Source organism: Balaenoptera borealis (genome assembly GCF_965194805.1).
Source record: "Balaenoptera borealis genome assembly, chromosome: 1".
NCBI classification, from domain to species: Eukaryota; Metazoa; Chordata; class Mammalia; order Artiodactyla; family Balaenopteridae; genus Balaenoptera; species Balaenoptera borealis.
Genome location: NC_138860.1, coordinates 47,050,838 through 47,066,574, shown reverse-complemented (window position 1 = coordinate 47,066,574; position 15,737 = coordinate 47,050,838). Strand labels below are relative to the sequence as shown.

At 39.3% G+C, this 15,737-nt stretch overlaps 1 protein-coding gene across 4 annotated transcripts in view; it reads right to left on the bottom strand.

Annotated features, from left to right (window-relative positions):
- COLGALT2 (collagen beta(1-O)galactosyltransferase 2) overlaps nucleotides 1–15,737 on the bottom strand; it is a 135,376-nt gene that overhangs the window by 55,123 nt on the left and 64,516 nt on the right. For all 4 annotated transcript variants that reach the window (XM_082401822.1, XM_082401821.1, XM_082401820.1 and 1 more), the window contains 4 exons: nucleotides 12,559–12,669; nucleotides 9,991–10,108; nucleotides 8,095–8,229; nucleotides 3,876–4,080 (listed from right to left, as the gene is read on the bottom strand). In XM_082401822.1, coding sequence (XP_082257948.1) covers nucleotides 3,876–4,080; nucleotides 8,095–8,229; nucleotides 9,991–10,108; nucleotides 12,559–12,572 — 472 coding nt within the window. In that variant the 5' untranslated portion in view covers nucleotides 12,573–12,669. The remainder of the gene's footprint in view (nucleotides 1–3,875; nucleotides 4,081–8,094; nucleotides 8,230–9,990; nucleotides 10,109–12,558; nucleotides 12,670–15,737) is intronic.

The window sequence follows — 15,737 nt, the reverse complement described above, 5'->3', positions numbered from 1 at the left end:
TACCACGTAACTACATCAAGAGGACAGGGTGATGGGAAGAATGCGTCTGCGTGAACATGGCAGAGGGAGGGGGGAGAACTAACTCCTCCTCTTCACTAGGGAGTCAATAGATATTTGCCTAAAGCAACGCCAGAAAATCAAGAAGCAGCATTATAAGCATGCTACTTAGAAACATGGATGTGACTATTACACTTGTACCATCATCTGGAAGAGTTAAAAGTGCTTGTCTTCTAAAAGAAGGAAATGGTACAGGGAGGTGACACCCAGGGGACTTCTAATTTTATAATAAACTGTGGGGGACTATTCGAATTGATTCAACTATCTGCCTGGATAATTGGATAAAAATATAAAAAATTTAAAAGAAAATGTGTTGATAATTAGATAAAATCTATGAAGGAACTTGGCACTCAGTGAAAGCTACTTCTGGGGCAAACAATTTTCTCTTTGAAAAAGAATGGTGAAGGATACTATACCTTGAAGGCCTGTACTTCTTTTATGAAGATAGCAAACATTTTCTTGCACTCACTGAGTACCTTAACATTGCAAGATTGATCTACCTACCTTTATCCTTGGCGATGGGAGTTCAGAGCTTGAGAAGCTGTGATTTGCCCAAGGTCACATCTCTGTCCCTAAAGAGCCATTAGTGCCAAACCTCTGCCCCTAAAGAGCCAACGCCAAGTATCTCTCTACCTACCCAGGATTTGGAAACCGAGTCTCAAAACCAGTAAATACTCTGGATTGCCATCCCCGCACATGGGAGGCACTTTCGAGCACTCCCCGTGATGTGCAGGAGGAAGCTCTGCCTGCCCGTCACCCACATCTCTTGCCTCTTTTGACTCACGGCAGACATTGGGAGGATGACTGGCTGGTGCCAGGAGGGTTACTGTGGCCGTGATACACAGCCCAGATCACTGGCCACAGCGGCAGGTGAACTCCCAACCCTGGCTTCATTAGAGCCACAGAGACTTGCCCATCACCCCTGTGCTCTCTTCTTGGGCTCGATGGGCAGCCACGCCCCAGCACTCCAGCACTCTTGGATTGCCCCTGTCACTCCTCACCCACATGTGGCAATGCCTGGAGTTGGAGGTAAAAGATTAAGGGTTGAGGTTTGTGGTTAGATGGTCCTGCCTGGGACATGTGGACCCTCTATTTCCTGGACATTTAAAAAAGGATACTCCATGGGACTTCTCTGGTGGTGCCGTGGTTAAGAATCCGCCTGCCAATGCGGGGGACATGGGTTCGAGCCCTGGTCTGGGAAGATCCCACATGCCACGGAGCAACTAAGCCTGTGTGCCACAACTACTGAGCCTGCGCTCTAGAGCCCGCAAGCCACAATTACTGAGCCCGCATGCCACAACTACTGAAGCCCGCATGCCTAGAGCCCATGCTCCACAACAAGAGAAGCCACCGCAGTGAGAAGCCTGCGCACCACGATGAAGAGTAGCCCCCGCTCGCCACAACTAGAGAAAGCCCGCGTGCAGCAACAGAGACCCAGCACACCAAAAAAAAAAAAAAAAAAAGATACTCCAATGGATGATCCATAGCTAGGGAGCTTCATAAGAGTGAGAACAAAAGAATATAAATCATCTTTCATCAAGACTCTTTCAAGAGAGAAGGGAAGTGCTTTGCTTTGAACCTAAGAGGGAAGGAGCTTAGAAACACTCCATGGGCTGCACAGGACTCCAGGCTCATTCAAGTCTCTTCTAAAAATACTTCAAGCTGAGTAAAAGTGCTATCTTAGACCCACATGACTGTCAGGAAAGCTCTTTCATTTCCCCAAATGACAGTCATTCTTTCCTATCTTGACTCCTGCCCTGTTCACAGTTTGTACCACTGATCTGACCCCTCAGCTTTCACTGCTTCATAACTATTATTTATGTTTCCACATGTAAAGACCTTATCTCCCCAACTGTCACAGAGCCTAACACAATGTGGGCACAGCAGGAAAGCCCACAGGACTGACCCTCTCTTCTTGCTTTTCTGCCTCTCTCCTCCCAGCGGAATCACCAAACAGCTCTGGGCCTCTGCACCTGCTTTCAATGTCCTGGGTAGGCCTATAGGAATCTGATCAATAAAGAATGAAGTCCAAGTGAACAGGCCAAGCAAGGGGCATAGCTGAAAAATTCCTATCTAGCTCATGTCATTCTTCCAGCCCCAAATCCAATTCTTGGTTTTAAAAACTATATCATAATAATTTAGTGACTGGGTCACAATAATGCCTTGTGCAATGTCTATCAAGGAGGTCTTTGTTAGGCAAAGATCATTATTGTAATTGTTAATAGCTCAATTTCTTGGAGCATCTTTACTTCAAGCTCTTAAGCAAAGGGATATGCACAAGTTGAAGGACTGGGAAGGCCCTGAGTCTGCTTCCCAACCTGGAGAAATCAGAGCCAATCACAGACCAAGCGGAAAGAAGCAGTTACCATTAACGCTGACACCAGGACCTTCGTGAAAACTTCCAATCCATATGAGTAGGAGAACCTTGCTTTTGCCCTGACACAGACCTAAAACATGTCTACCCCTGGCCAAAGGGTCTAAATGGTTCTAGCTGCCAAGGGAAAAAATAATCAGCTTTCCATATTTCCACCAAATATTCTCATTCCTACCAAATCTACAACTGATAAGTGGGACACCTAAGGCTTCTAGGATGGCCTGATGTGTGAGTTGTAGCTTGAATTTTATTAATATTCGCAGCTGCCAGCAACCTGCCTCTACTGCCTGGGGTCTGTGCATGATCTCATCCACCCTGACTATACAGCCACATGAATTTATACACCATCTGCCTGGTTTCTAAACTCACTTTTGCTAGTGGTTAAGTGGCACATTTCTGGCTCACTGAAAATGGGACCTGGCCTCTGTCAGGGAGGTCTGAATGATCCTGAGAAGAAAGCCTTGCTTTAGGAATGTTGTGTATCTTCATGTTGAACCACTTTAGTGAATTATATCCACCCTGACTGCATGTGCAAGTGACACAAGAGTAATAACCTACTTTCCTACTGACTTGTCATCCTCTAAAAGTCTACAATGGTTCATGAAAGAGTTAAGTCTGGTTTTGCCTTTCCTTCCAGGGGGACTGTGGCAGAGACTGCTGGTTGCCTCCCAAAATCTGTTTTCTCCTTCCAGAGAGAGAATTGGGGCTCTAGACTGCATAGAATAAAGACAACATTTTGAGCCCCCCAACATTCTGAGCTAGGTGTTGTCCTATGTCCTAAGTCTGGCTCATGGGCCATGCATGGCAGTGATGTGTTCAGCTCCTGGATGGTACCCTTAAAGGGCTGAAGCGTACCCTCCCCTCTATGGTTTTCACTCAACAGCTGAAATGCATCTATACTGATGAGACATGTTGGATCATATGATTAAGGACAATACGTCATGGAAGGTGGAGAAGAAATAGAGAAGGAGCCTGGGTCTCTGAAAACTTTGTGGAACAGAGCCACTGTACTAGCTCTGATTTTTTTTTGAGAAGAAATAAACTTCCATTTTTTAAGCCTGGGTCTTCCCCAGTGTACTTCTGGCTCTCTGTCACAGTTTTCTAATTAAGCAAAGGACTCCTATATTGAACAAAGCAATGCAATAGCACAATAAAGAACGAATCACAGGCCCATGGCAACCACCACCACCTTTTTTTTTTTTTTTAAAAGAGAGTGGATTCTTGGGTAGGGACCAGTCCTGGCTCTTGGTCATTGGTGCTCACAGGGACAGCAACACAGAGGGTGCTGGTATGGTTACTGCAGACAATTAATTGCCTCTAACACTACTTGAATAGGAAGCCTATTTCCTTATTAAGAGTGTTTTTTTAATAAAATGCACAAAACAAAGGAGCTGGTTATTTGCAGAGTTTCCATGGTGGCAGTACAACCGCATACAAACAGTACCTGCTTGCCTGCTGGAGAAGGCAAAGACGATGATGTCATCAAAGGTCCAGGTGTAGTCCTGGTGTGGGGGGTAGAACATCAGCTTGTCAGAGGCTTCCTTCCTGAGGTCAATTAGGAATGTGGAGTGGACCATGGGGACCGGAAAGCAGCCCAACCTCTTCCATTCTCTAATCTGAAGATAGTCTGGGGTCCGTTTATAGAAGCCCTGTAAGGAACAAACGGGTGGGTTATGTTCATTGATCTGAGGGCTTCCTCTTTCCCAATCTTCTGTTAGGCTGACTCCTAAGTCATCACCGGTTAAGTACAAGTCCCCAAGCAAAGTCACCTTCTCTCTTCTTATCTTGGCCTAAGAATTTCCAACTGAGCTCAGGAAATGCTATTTACATATAAAACAATACTAGAAGTGTCCTGTTACCAGAAATAATTCTGGTTTCAGCATATCTCTTGATTTAATAGTTTCATAAACGTATGCTTTGTGTTGACTAAGGATTGAATATGACATGAGTTATCAGAGGTGGTAGAGCAGAGCAGTTAAGAACCCATGTTCTGGGGTCTAGCTGTCTGAGGTTAAATCACACCTCAGCTACTTACTGTCTGTAGGTATTGGTCAGGTTATTCAACCTTGCTGTGCCTATTTCCTCATCTGTAAAATAGGAATGATGGCGCTATCTACTCCATGGCGTTGTCTGTAACAACTAAGAAAGGTAAAACCTGAAAAGTACTTAGAGCAGTACCTAGCACCAAGAAAGCATCAGTAAATATTGGCTATTATTAAAATTACTACATTACATTGGCTGATATTTTTAACTAAACATGCAGTACTTAAACACATAAATGGGGTCTTTTTTCAATGCAATTCCTTATTCACTATTCTGGTGGAGCTGCCACTGCGCCACACTTTTGGGGGGATTCCCCTTTTGAAAGTTCCCTCTGGGCAAGCACACAGGACAACCGACGCCCTTACTTTGTGGTTTCTGAACACACTGGTTTGGAGCAACCCAGCTTGTTTTCCCTCCAAACTCAACTGTTCATTCAACAAACATCTACTGAGTGCCTACTGTAATCCAGGCTGTGTTAGATGCTGGGGGCTTAGCAGTAAATTGACAACCCCAGTGTTAGCCCTCATGGGGTGCAGAAACCACTGGAGCTTTATACTCCAGTGGCACCAATTATAACTCGACTATTGCCAAAGCTCAAACCCATTCCAGAGAAGATGAAGATGTGTCTTGACAAAACATACTTAAAAGCATGTGAAGCTTGGAAAGGCATTTCCAAAAACGTTTTAGGCGACGGCAGGCTCGTGGAATGAGTGTAAAGTTTCACAGGGCCAGCACTCTGAAGGACAATACTCAGTAGTTGCAAAAGTTCTCTCATATTCGTTAATCAGTCACATTCCCTTAGGGTCACACTTTCTGCAGTGGTGTCAGTACCCACACATTAGGCACTGCAGCCTCGTCTCTGACATTTCTTTCAGTGTCTCAACTAGTGTTCTAGCTGAGCTAATGCTCACACTGACCACGTGGTAAGGAAGAAGGATCACAAATTAAGACTTAGAAGATGTGCGTCTTAGAGTCATCTTAACCATCTAGCTGATTGATCTTAGGCCCATGCTTAACCTCTTTGAGCCTAAGTTCCTTCTCCTGAAAAAATGGGGTAAAAGCTGATTTGTCTATCTCACAGGGTTGTAGAAGGGATCACATGGGATACGGTCTGTGAAGATACTTTGGAAACTGTAATGCATTATATGAAGTATTATTATTCCTACAATTTTTTATAAGCCTTAAACTTAAGGATCACTTAACATCCTTCAACTTATCAATATTCTTCCAAGGGACAAAGGGAAAACTAGTTCTTTAGAGGACTGCCTAAGAACACATGTCAAATACAAAGTTCTAGACTACTTAGGACAATATTCTCAGAATGAGAAGCTTGGAAAATTCATGATGAAAATGAATCACTGAATATCCTGGGGGCAGGGAGGAAGGAAGCAGAGAAGGAAAGAAAGAGAGAAAAAGACTTAATATGCTTCCTGCAGACAGGCAGAGGCAATAGATGTGTCATTTTTTCCACATAAACTGAATGTTGTTGGTAATGATTCTGGTTCATTGACCAGATAAAACTGAGGTCATTTTATTTTGGATGTGTTTAAAGGCTCTGGAAACCAAGGCCTGCCTCAAGCTTATGAAGTCATCGGCTGTTTCTGTTCCTGCCCTAGCAGAAGCCTCACTGGGGATGATAGAGAGCCAGAAACAGAAATAAATTACAATTGCCTCTAAATTGCTTAGATTTTACTTTTACTGTGCAAAGTAAGTGAGCTTTTAATATTAAAGCAAATAAGACAACAGAAACTGAGAGGCTGCAGTTACTAGGATAATCCACTCTTGATGCTGGTGTCAATGTACAACTCATTAAAAACACCCCAGAGTGATTCTGCCATGTGAAGCACTGCAGATTATTAACTGAGAGTGTATGCACTTAAATTTAATATAACAGCTTCTCCCCAAGGAACTGATTGGCTTTTATAAATATGAACTTAATCTGTCCCTAAAAGAGATGTGGATAACATGCATTCAAAATCTCTTGGAGCTATGGGAGATAACTGTGACGAAAGAGTACCGCCTCATCCAGTAGTGTGCTAGAGCCAGGAAGTTTGCAAGTCAGTTGACACGTTGGTAGCTTAAAATCTGTAAAAACAAAAATCACGTTTATCCCCACCATTGTAAATAAACCACAGACAGCAAGCTTTGCATATTTTTAATAATTATATCATCAAGTGACTGTACTGCAATTTACTTAACCTTTCCCTCAGCTTAAACAACATTTGCATGGTGGAAGTCCTTACACCATGAAAACTGGTAAATGCTACCAATCAAGGGTTTTCCCCCACAGAGAGCCAGTCATTATATATTTATCAGCACACCACTGGCCTCATTCTTCAGAAAGAGGGTCTGAAAATTTAGCTCTCTGAGCATGAGAACACACTTAACATATAATTTTTCCCTTAGAGAATCTTTATCCTACGTTAATATGTACTACATTGATCAGTTTATCTCTCTAATTTATTAACTAAAGAATAAAAAATATAATCATCCATAAACATTCACTGCAACAGATCTCTAGACTTCAAAGATTTTACAATGGAAAAGAGAGATGATGGAAATTTAAAATTTTGTTTTTAACTCAAATTTTGTAAAAACATCTACCATGGCAGTTCTAATTATTAGATCTCTTTGGAAATATTTTGGCAACATATCAAAGGTCATTAAAATATTTAATACTCTTTGACTCACTAATTCCAGCTCTCAGAAGCTGTCCCAAGGAAATAATATTAAATATGGAAATTTTTATATTAATTATGATGGTCATTATAATAGTTAAAAGTTGCAAATAACTTAAATGTTTTTAAACTAAGAGAAAGGTTAAGTAAATTGCATTATAGCCACTTGATGATAATAGTTAAAAACATGCAAGCTGTTATCTATGATGTTAGAGTGGTAGGGATTAAAATGATTCTTTAAAAAACGTTTTTCTTTTTTCAGTTTTTTATAGTGTTCTTATGTTAGGTTTTTTTGGGTTTTTTTTTAATTAATTAATTTATTTATTTATTTTTAGCTCTGTTGGGTCTTTGTTTCTGCGCGAGGGCTTTCACTAGTTGTGGCGAGCGGGGGCCACTCTTCATTGCGGTGCACGGGCCTCTCACTATCGCGGCCTCTCTTGTTGCGGAGCTCAGGCTCCAGACGCGCAGGCTCAGTAGCTGTGGCTCACGGGCCCAGCTGCTCCGCGGCATGTGGGATCTTCCCGGACCAGGGCTCGAACCCGTGTCCCCTGCATTGGCAGGCAGATTCTCAACCACTGTGCCACCAGGGAAGCCCCTCTTATGTTAGTTTTGATGAGCAAAAAAAAATATTTATTTTTTTGAAAATCTCTGAATCAGGGAGAAATAAAAAGTATAAATTTCAGCAAGCTATAGTGGTTAATTTAAAGCTTCTAATGCTAAGCTCATTAGAATAATTTCTTCATAATTCATCAATACAGAAGAGCTCATGGGGTTGTGGCATTGGACCTGGATTTACCTCCTTTCCTAAAAATGCTTGCTCTAATAACACAATGACAGGCATGTTTCAAGGCAGAAAATCAGAAAAAGATTGATGGGGCTACTGTTGACAGGTGGTTGCCTTGTTAAAACTCATAACCTTAATTCATTAACCAAAAGACTTGCCTGAGGTGTGATTCCGCACCAGAAATTAGAGTACAGGCCCCGAGACTCCAGCATGGGGGCCACAACGGTTTTGTTTTCTGCAATCAGTAGATTGAGGGTCTGTGGATTAGTCAGGAAGTTGTCAACATCTATGAACTAGGAAGAGAAAAGGATAACATCGCATGAAAAGGTACTTTTCAGTAACGGGTACAAGAGTAACCCAACACTTGCCAAAGGATCATGGAAACTTGCTCATGACATATGGAACCAGCTACATGTTATCTGTGTTTTCCTTGTGGAAACCCCTTGCAGCTGGATGGCTTTCATTCAGGCAAAATACATTTAGTCTAACTTCCACATGTTTAGCTCTGCATAAGGCACCGAGCAATGAATTGGTATTATCATTGGGCACATACTCAACAAGGACCCAACCTACACCTTGGTTAGTGGTTTAAGTATAAGCTATTAATGGCTCTCAAGCCCTTAAATAAGGACTTATTCACACTTACTGAGTGCCCACTCTAGGTACAAATGAACACACCTATTCAGGTTGTCTATAGTAAAGCCAAAATGGGCCCAAACCAATCCATAAATGCTATCTTAATGTTACAATTAGAATTTTTGTTTAAAGTACATTATATCAACCCATGCTAACCAATGAAGCTACTTCCCATTCTTACCAGAAATCCATGTTAACACTGATTCATTTACAGGGACAGTATAACAACAGTTTCTATCATATAAAATAATCACACTGAACTGTACACTTAAAAAAATTAAAATGGTAGATTTTATGTTATGTATATCTCCCCCTGCAACACACAATGTAAATAATCAGAAGCTTTCACTCTTTGATAGTCAATCTCTTTACCAAAAGTTTTGTGGTACAGCACTTGTACACTTCAATGACATTTAAATAGCTATACAACGTTAAATATCAGCACAATTTGAAACTTCTATGAAATTATTTGTATTGAAAGTATGTGTGTGATAAACTATTGGGCTGATTTTTGTTGTGGTTGAGAGGCTGAGGATGGACATAGGTCAAAAGTATTCCCTTTAGGAATCAGAGTCTAGTGACAGAGAACAGACGTCCATAAGTTTAATGAAATAACACTGGCTTTGCTTTACTGGCGTTATTTGTAGTGTTGTACTGGAAAATGTTTGCCAAAAGAATTAAATGGATTTTGGGGGCCACAGAGGAAGAACTTTGTTCCCATAAATTTTGGGGGAGAAAAACCTCTGTCAATTTTCCAAAGGGAATAGGGGCTGCAGCTCCTTGCTGATTAGGGAGCTGACCTTTCCAACTGAGACAGGTTCCTGGAGGATAAAGATAACATTGATTCTTAATTGTCAAGTCCAGCATTTTTCTGGACCACTTTCGAAGTTCTGAGGGAAGTAATGGAACCTATGCATGGAGAGAAATTCTCCAGGAGAGTCCAGCATGATTAGGAGCAACCAGGAAGCCAAGCAAGAGATACCATTCCCCAGATACTTGGGAGCAAAAGGGAATAATAGCATTTCAGAGCTGTTAATTTGAATCTCTTTTTACATAATTAATTTCTCATATCCCCAAAACTCTTCTAAAAAGTCAAGACCTTTTATATTGCTTTACCCATAGCATTCCCTATGAACTAAAAAGTATTAGAGTTTCTTATGCCTACTACAATAAAGAGATTGAATAATTCAGGAGCTTATTTGCTTACTCACTAAAAACGCGAGGAATGAGTCTGAGATGAATTCCAGGTATCCCGATATTAAGTTCTCCAGATTTTTTCTTGTGCCTTTATTAAAACGTTGAGGAGGAGATGTCTAAAAAAGGGTTGTTTTGATTGTTCCCACAGTCCTAGATTATCAACAATTGATTTGGAAACATTCTAGATAACAGCTGTCAAGAAATTAAACGTCTGTTTTTACCAGAATGTAGTCTGACCATTTTTCCCTCGCAGTTCGAAGGGCTGCCTGTCGTAGTTTCATCACATGGGCAAAACGGGAGCCAGGCCAGTGCTTTGGTCCAATTTCATCAGGATAAGACCTATAGTAATGATAACAATAATATTAATAATAATAATAGCTAATAATTATTGAGTGTCTATATATTCCAGGCACTATGTACTAATTCATTTAATCTTCCAGTAGTAACCCTAGGAAGTCGATACTATTACGGTTATCATTATCCCATTATTACCGATAGGAAACTGGAGCAAGGAGAGATTAAGTAATTTGCTGCTTCCCATACACATGACTCTTTATATGAAATATTTCAGTGGGTTCTCATTAGAGATCACTGAGTCCTTGTGATGTAAGTGCTACCACTATCCCCATTTCACAGCTGAGGAAATCGGTTAGAGTGGTTAAGTCATTTGCTTAACATTATGCAGTTAATAAGGGGTACAGTCAGAATTTGAATCCAGGCATAACCCCAAAGCTCATGTTCCTAGACACAGTCTTATACATTTAGCCATCAAATAAATTTGGAAATGTTACAGCACCAAAATATGAGTTTCCCAGGAAAAATAAAGGTTTACCTTACGTGGTCAAGTCTCAGTAAATGACTCCACAGAGTCTAACACGTTGATCTGCCCCAGATGGAGTGAGATCATGGAGCAGATGCATAATGCTGGGCTCTCTATCAACATCCACAAAGCAGCCAGGCCAGGACTCGTCCACGGCCATGGAGGCAGGTGGGTTAGCACACCCTCAAGAACCTTTCTGAAAGCTCCCAACTGGTATGGTCATTGATAAAGTCGCAGTGGCCCCAAACTGGCCACCACTTCAAGTTCTTAATGCTGCACTGGCAGTACATTTCCCTCAGTGAATGAGAAACCGCAAAAACAATGAGACCGTAATCATACAAATAAGATTAATAAAACTATTTTTGCACAGGAAGTCTCTGGAATGTCTTCCTCAATTATTGTTTCTACAAAAATCAGTGGAATTTCTGTTTTTCTGAATATGTTGCCCCCAAAATGCCTCCTCTGGTATTTCTAACACTGACCTTGGCATATAATACATTTAGTCAGAATCTGGCAATGGAGAAAATTACCAGGATGCAAGAGAGGTACATAGAGTCTTTCTGGGCTATTCTAATTAGGCCAAATTCCATTATAAGGAACTCCAAAAGATTGTTCAAAATTTTTTACAGTGTTCAAATTTGGTTGTTAAATTTTGCTCCATATACGGACCATATACAGAGATTTGAGATATATATGTAGATACATACATACATACACATAATAAAAATCTTATATAAAGAGAGACTAGAAGAACAAAAATTTGTTCTGGAATAGCACTCCTTATTATGATAATACATATTTGGCTCCCAATAAATGACTTACCCTGGGCAAAATTTCAGCAGCTCAATTCATCCTATTTCTACAATTTCTTAAGCTAGAATTGTAGTAGCCTTGGGAACATTTAGAGTAGTAAGTTTAAATATATTTATTCATGTTCTCATTTACTTATTTGTTCATCCAACAAGTATAAATTTAGTGCCCGCCAAGAACATAGCACTGAGTGAAATATAAAGTATTTGTATATTTTAGCCCCTGCCAAAGAAATAAAAAAATACTTAGAAAAAAAATGCATGAATCAGATAGTTAATGTTAGTTAAGTTTATTGTTGTGTCAAACAAGAAGATATAGGAAATAAGCAATACAAGTGTTGAGAGAAGGTACATCTTTGTAACTGGAATGATTAGCAACAGCTTTTGGTAGCAGTTAACCAGTAGCAACATCCAGATGAAGCAGTTTTCTTTTAGGAAATATTGGTGTATATGTATGGATGCTAAATTTATGAAATCTTTTAAAAATATAAATCAGGTATTTGAACTTCATTCTGTAGGTACTAGACAGTCACTGAAGTCTTTTTAATAGAGAAAAGACAGCACATCGCTAATATTTTAGGTAGACTAATTTGACAGTGTGGTATAGAGGATGATTTGAAGATGGAAGCTACTAAGAAATTGCTATGGTAAAGACTGGAAATAACGTAAATGTCCATCAGTAGGAGGTTGATTAAACAATTATGGTACATCCACACAATGATACTCTGCAGTCATAAAAATAACGGAAGACACTCCTTAACTATTGCTTTGGAATGATTACCAAGATATGATGAGTGAAAAAGCAAGGTGTATGTAAGAAGTATACAAACTTTTCACTATGCTCCCTCAAGGATAAAAGGGTTATCCTCAAAGTATGAATAAATAATATCAATATTTAAAAATATATGCTGCTGTGGTAATTTACTTGAGAACTAATGAGAACCTGAACTTGGCTGGTAGCTGCAGGAGTAAAGAGGAAGAGAGACATGAAGATTTGTCAAAGGAAGAAATGGCAGGTCTTTGTAACTTACTAGACACAGAGATGAAAGACAAGGGAAAGTCACATGTGCCCCCAAGATTGGAAGCCTAAAATGGCTGGAAGACTGGTTAAGGGGGCAAGGGTGAATAATGAGTTCACAAAATATTCTCTTGCTACTCACTCAGGTTCATCCATAGGTCTCCATTCCACATAGTGATAGGCTCTCTGGACATTTTTCAACCACTCCCTGAGTATTTCTGTTGTATTATCCACATTGTGATCAGTGGCTGCCCTGCATGAAAGAAAGCACAGCACAGTTCAGTTATTATGTCATCCAAAGAAAGAGGGGGAAAACCAAAAGACCCCAGATTAACTGAAAGGAGAATGGCCAGTTCTAGACATTGTGTGTATGAAAATGACTCCCTCATGGTCCAAACTAGACAATGAATTTCTGAAGTGAGAGATGTTGCTTTAAACCATCTCTGTGTCATTAGATCCTTAAGCAGGACTTGGCCAATAGTAGAATCAATAAGTGGTTGTACTAAAATAGTATATACATAAAATGAATTAAAGTAGAGTTAGGTAACTAATATTCTTGGAAAGTTTCTTGTTTGTTTTAATTTTTAGTTATCCAAGATGTAAACTCTGCCTTTTAACTTACATAACAACACTTAATTTAAGCAATTATTCAGAGTTGCATTTTCATTTCAAGTCCAACAAAAATTTTAGCCAGTGCTGCTTTAATCGTATGCACTAGAGGGGAAAGTCACAATAACAGTTTCCAGTATAAAATTCAAAATCCAAGGTATCTTCACCTATCTATTTTGGATTAACTCTACCATCACTTATACAAAATAGAGTACCTTCAAAAGTCTTCAACCAATGTACACAAAACTTGTTTCTGTTCTACCTTGAAAGTTTAATAAACTGATCCACTTCAAAAGGAGCTTAACTCACTTATTAAAACAAAAGTATTTTCAAATTTTATCACAAAGCAAACGCATGCTGAGTATAAGATATACATCTAAAACAAAGTTATTCAGAACACCTAAAAATGAACCGATATTCCATCAACTGGAAAAGAAAGAAGGAAAGCAGGGGTTGTAAACTTGACATCAAATAAGGTAAAATTCAGGCCAAAAAATATTAAACATGACAAAGCAAAATTGTAATTCTACTAATAATGCTAAAGGATATAATTCACATCAAAGATATAATAAATGTGAATATCCATGTACCTTCATATAGCACAGGGGTTGGCAAACTTTTCTTTAAGAACCAGATAGTGGCTATTTTAGGTTTGCAGGCCATACACTCTCTATGGCAACTACTTAACTCTGTCATTGTAGCAGTAAAGCAGTCATACACAATACATGAATGAATGAGCACTGCTGTACTCCAATAAAGCTTTATTTACAAAATTAGGCAACTAGTCTGCAGGCTGTAGTTTGTCAACCCCTGATATAGCAGAAAGTATAGAAACTGCAAGGAAAAACAAGCACCAATAATAAGAGATGTTAATATGCCATTTTCAGTTGAAGAAAGTTCAAATGGGAAAAAAGTAAATATATAGAGGATCTACAGAACACAATAATAGGGTTATACTTTTTTCTCAAGTGCACATGGAACATTCACAAAAACTGACCAACAATTACATTATGAAGAAAGCCTCTATAAATTGGAATAATATAAACAGCATTCTCTGATCACAGTGTCATAAAGCTAGAAATTAGTAATAAAATAAAACCCCCAAAATTCCATTAAAAACTCTCTATTAAACAACTATTGAGTGAAATAAGAGCTACAAAACAACTTTATAACTTCTAAATATAAATAATGAAAACACTAGATATCAGAACCGGGGGATACAATTAAAGCAGTGGTCAGAGAAAAATTCAGTTTTTTTTATCCTTAAATCAATAAAAATAAATGAGTTGAACTCCTACTCAAGAAGCTAGAAAAAGAGCAACAATACAAACAAGCATAAAGAAATAAAGACAAAGTCATGAGGTAGAAAACAGAAAAAGAGCAGAACTAATAAACAAAAGAAATGTTACTTTTTTTGAGGACAAAATCAACAAAAGACAATCACAAGTTAATCTAACCAAGACAACACAAAAAGTAAAAATAAGAAATGACAAAGATGAGGGGAATATGACTGATATGGAAGGAATTTTTTTAAAATATCATGAGTGGTCACTTTGTGCAACTCAATGAAAAATAAGTTTAAAAACTAGATATAATAGAAGATTTCCTAGCAAGATGCATGTTAGCAAAATTGACTCCATTAGAGAGACAAAACTTAAACAGAACAATGTTCTTAGAAGAAATAAAGAGAAAAACGAAAACACTGGCCCAGGTGGTTTCATAGAGGAATTCTACTAGATATCTTTTTTTTTTTTTTTTTTCAAAACAATCTATTCTCCTTCTCATTTTTTTTTTTTAAATTTATTTATTTATTTATGGCTGTGTTGGGTCTTCGTTTCTGTGCGAGGGCTTTCTCCAGTTGCGGCAAGCGGGGGCCACTCTTCATCGCGGTGCGCGGGCCTCTCACTATCGCGGCCTCTCCTGTTGCGGAGCACAGGCTCCAGACGCGCAGGCTCAGCAATTGTGGCTCACGGGCCTAGCCGCTCCGCGGCATGTGGGATCCTCCCAAACCAGGGCTCGAACCCGTGTCCCCTGCATTGGCAGGCAGATTCTCAACAACTGCGCCACCAGGGCAGCCCAGATATCTTAATAGATTAGATATTTCCAATGTTATGTAGCTTGTTCTCCAGAGCATAAGAAAAAAAAAAAGGGGGGAATTCCCTGGCAGTCCAGTGATTAGGGCTCGGCGCTTTCACTGCCGAGGGGCCTGGGTTCAATTCCTGGTTGGGGAACTAAGATCCCATAAGCCGCATGGCCAAAAAAAAAAAAAAAAAAATCCAAGTCCTTTTAATAATGCAAGTACAATATTGATATCTAAATCTGATAAAGATACACACACACAACTACAGGTCAATACTTTTCAATGAATATGCTGCAAAAATCCTAAAGTATTAGCAAAGAGAATCCAATATCCTATTAAGAAAATATATATCATAGCCTAAGATTGTTCAATATAAAGGAAATTCATTAATATAATTCACTATATTAATAGACCTGAAGAAAAATCATATGATTATCTCTGTAAATGCTAAACAGGTCTTTAACAAAATTTAACACCTATTCTTGTTTTTTTAAAACCACACTGAATAAAATTAAAATAGGAAGGGAGGGAGGGAGGGCGGGCAAACAGGAAAGAAAGAGTCATGGGAAGATAGAGGTGTCTGAGACTCTTAAAAGGCAGTAAAAAGGCTTATACTTTATTGGCAATTCAGC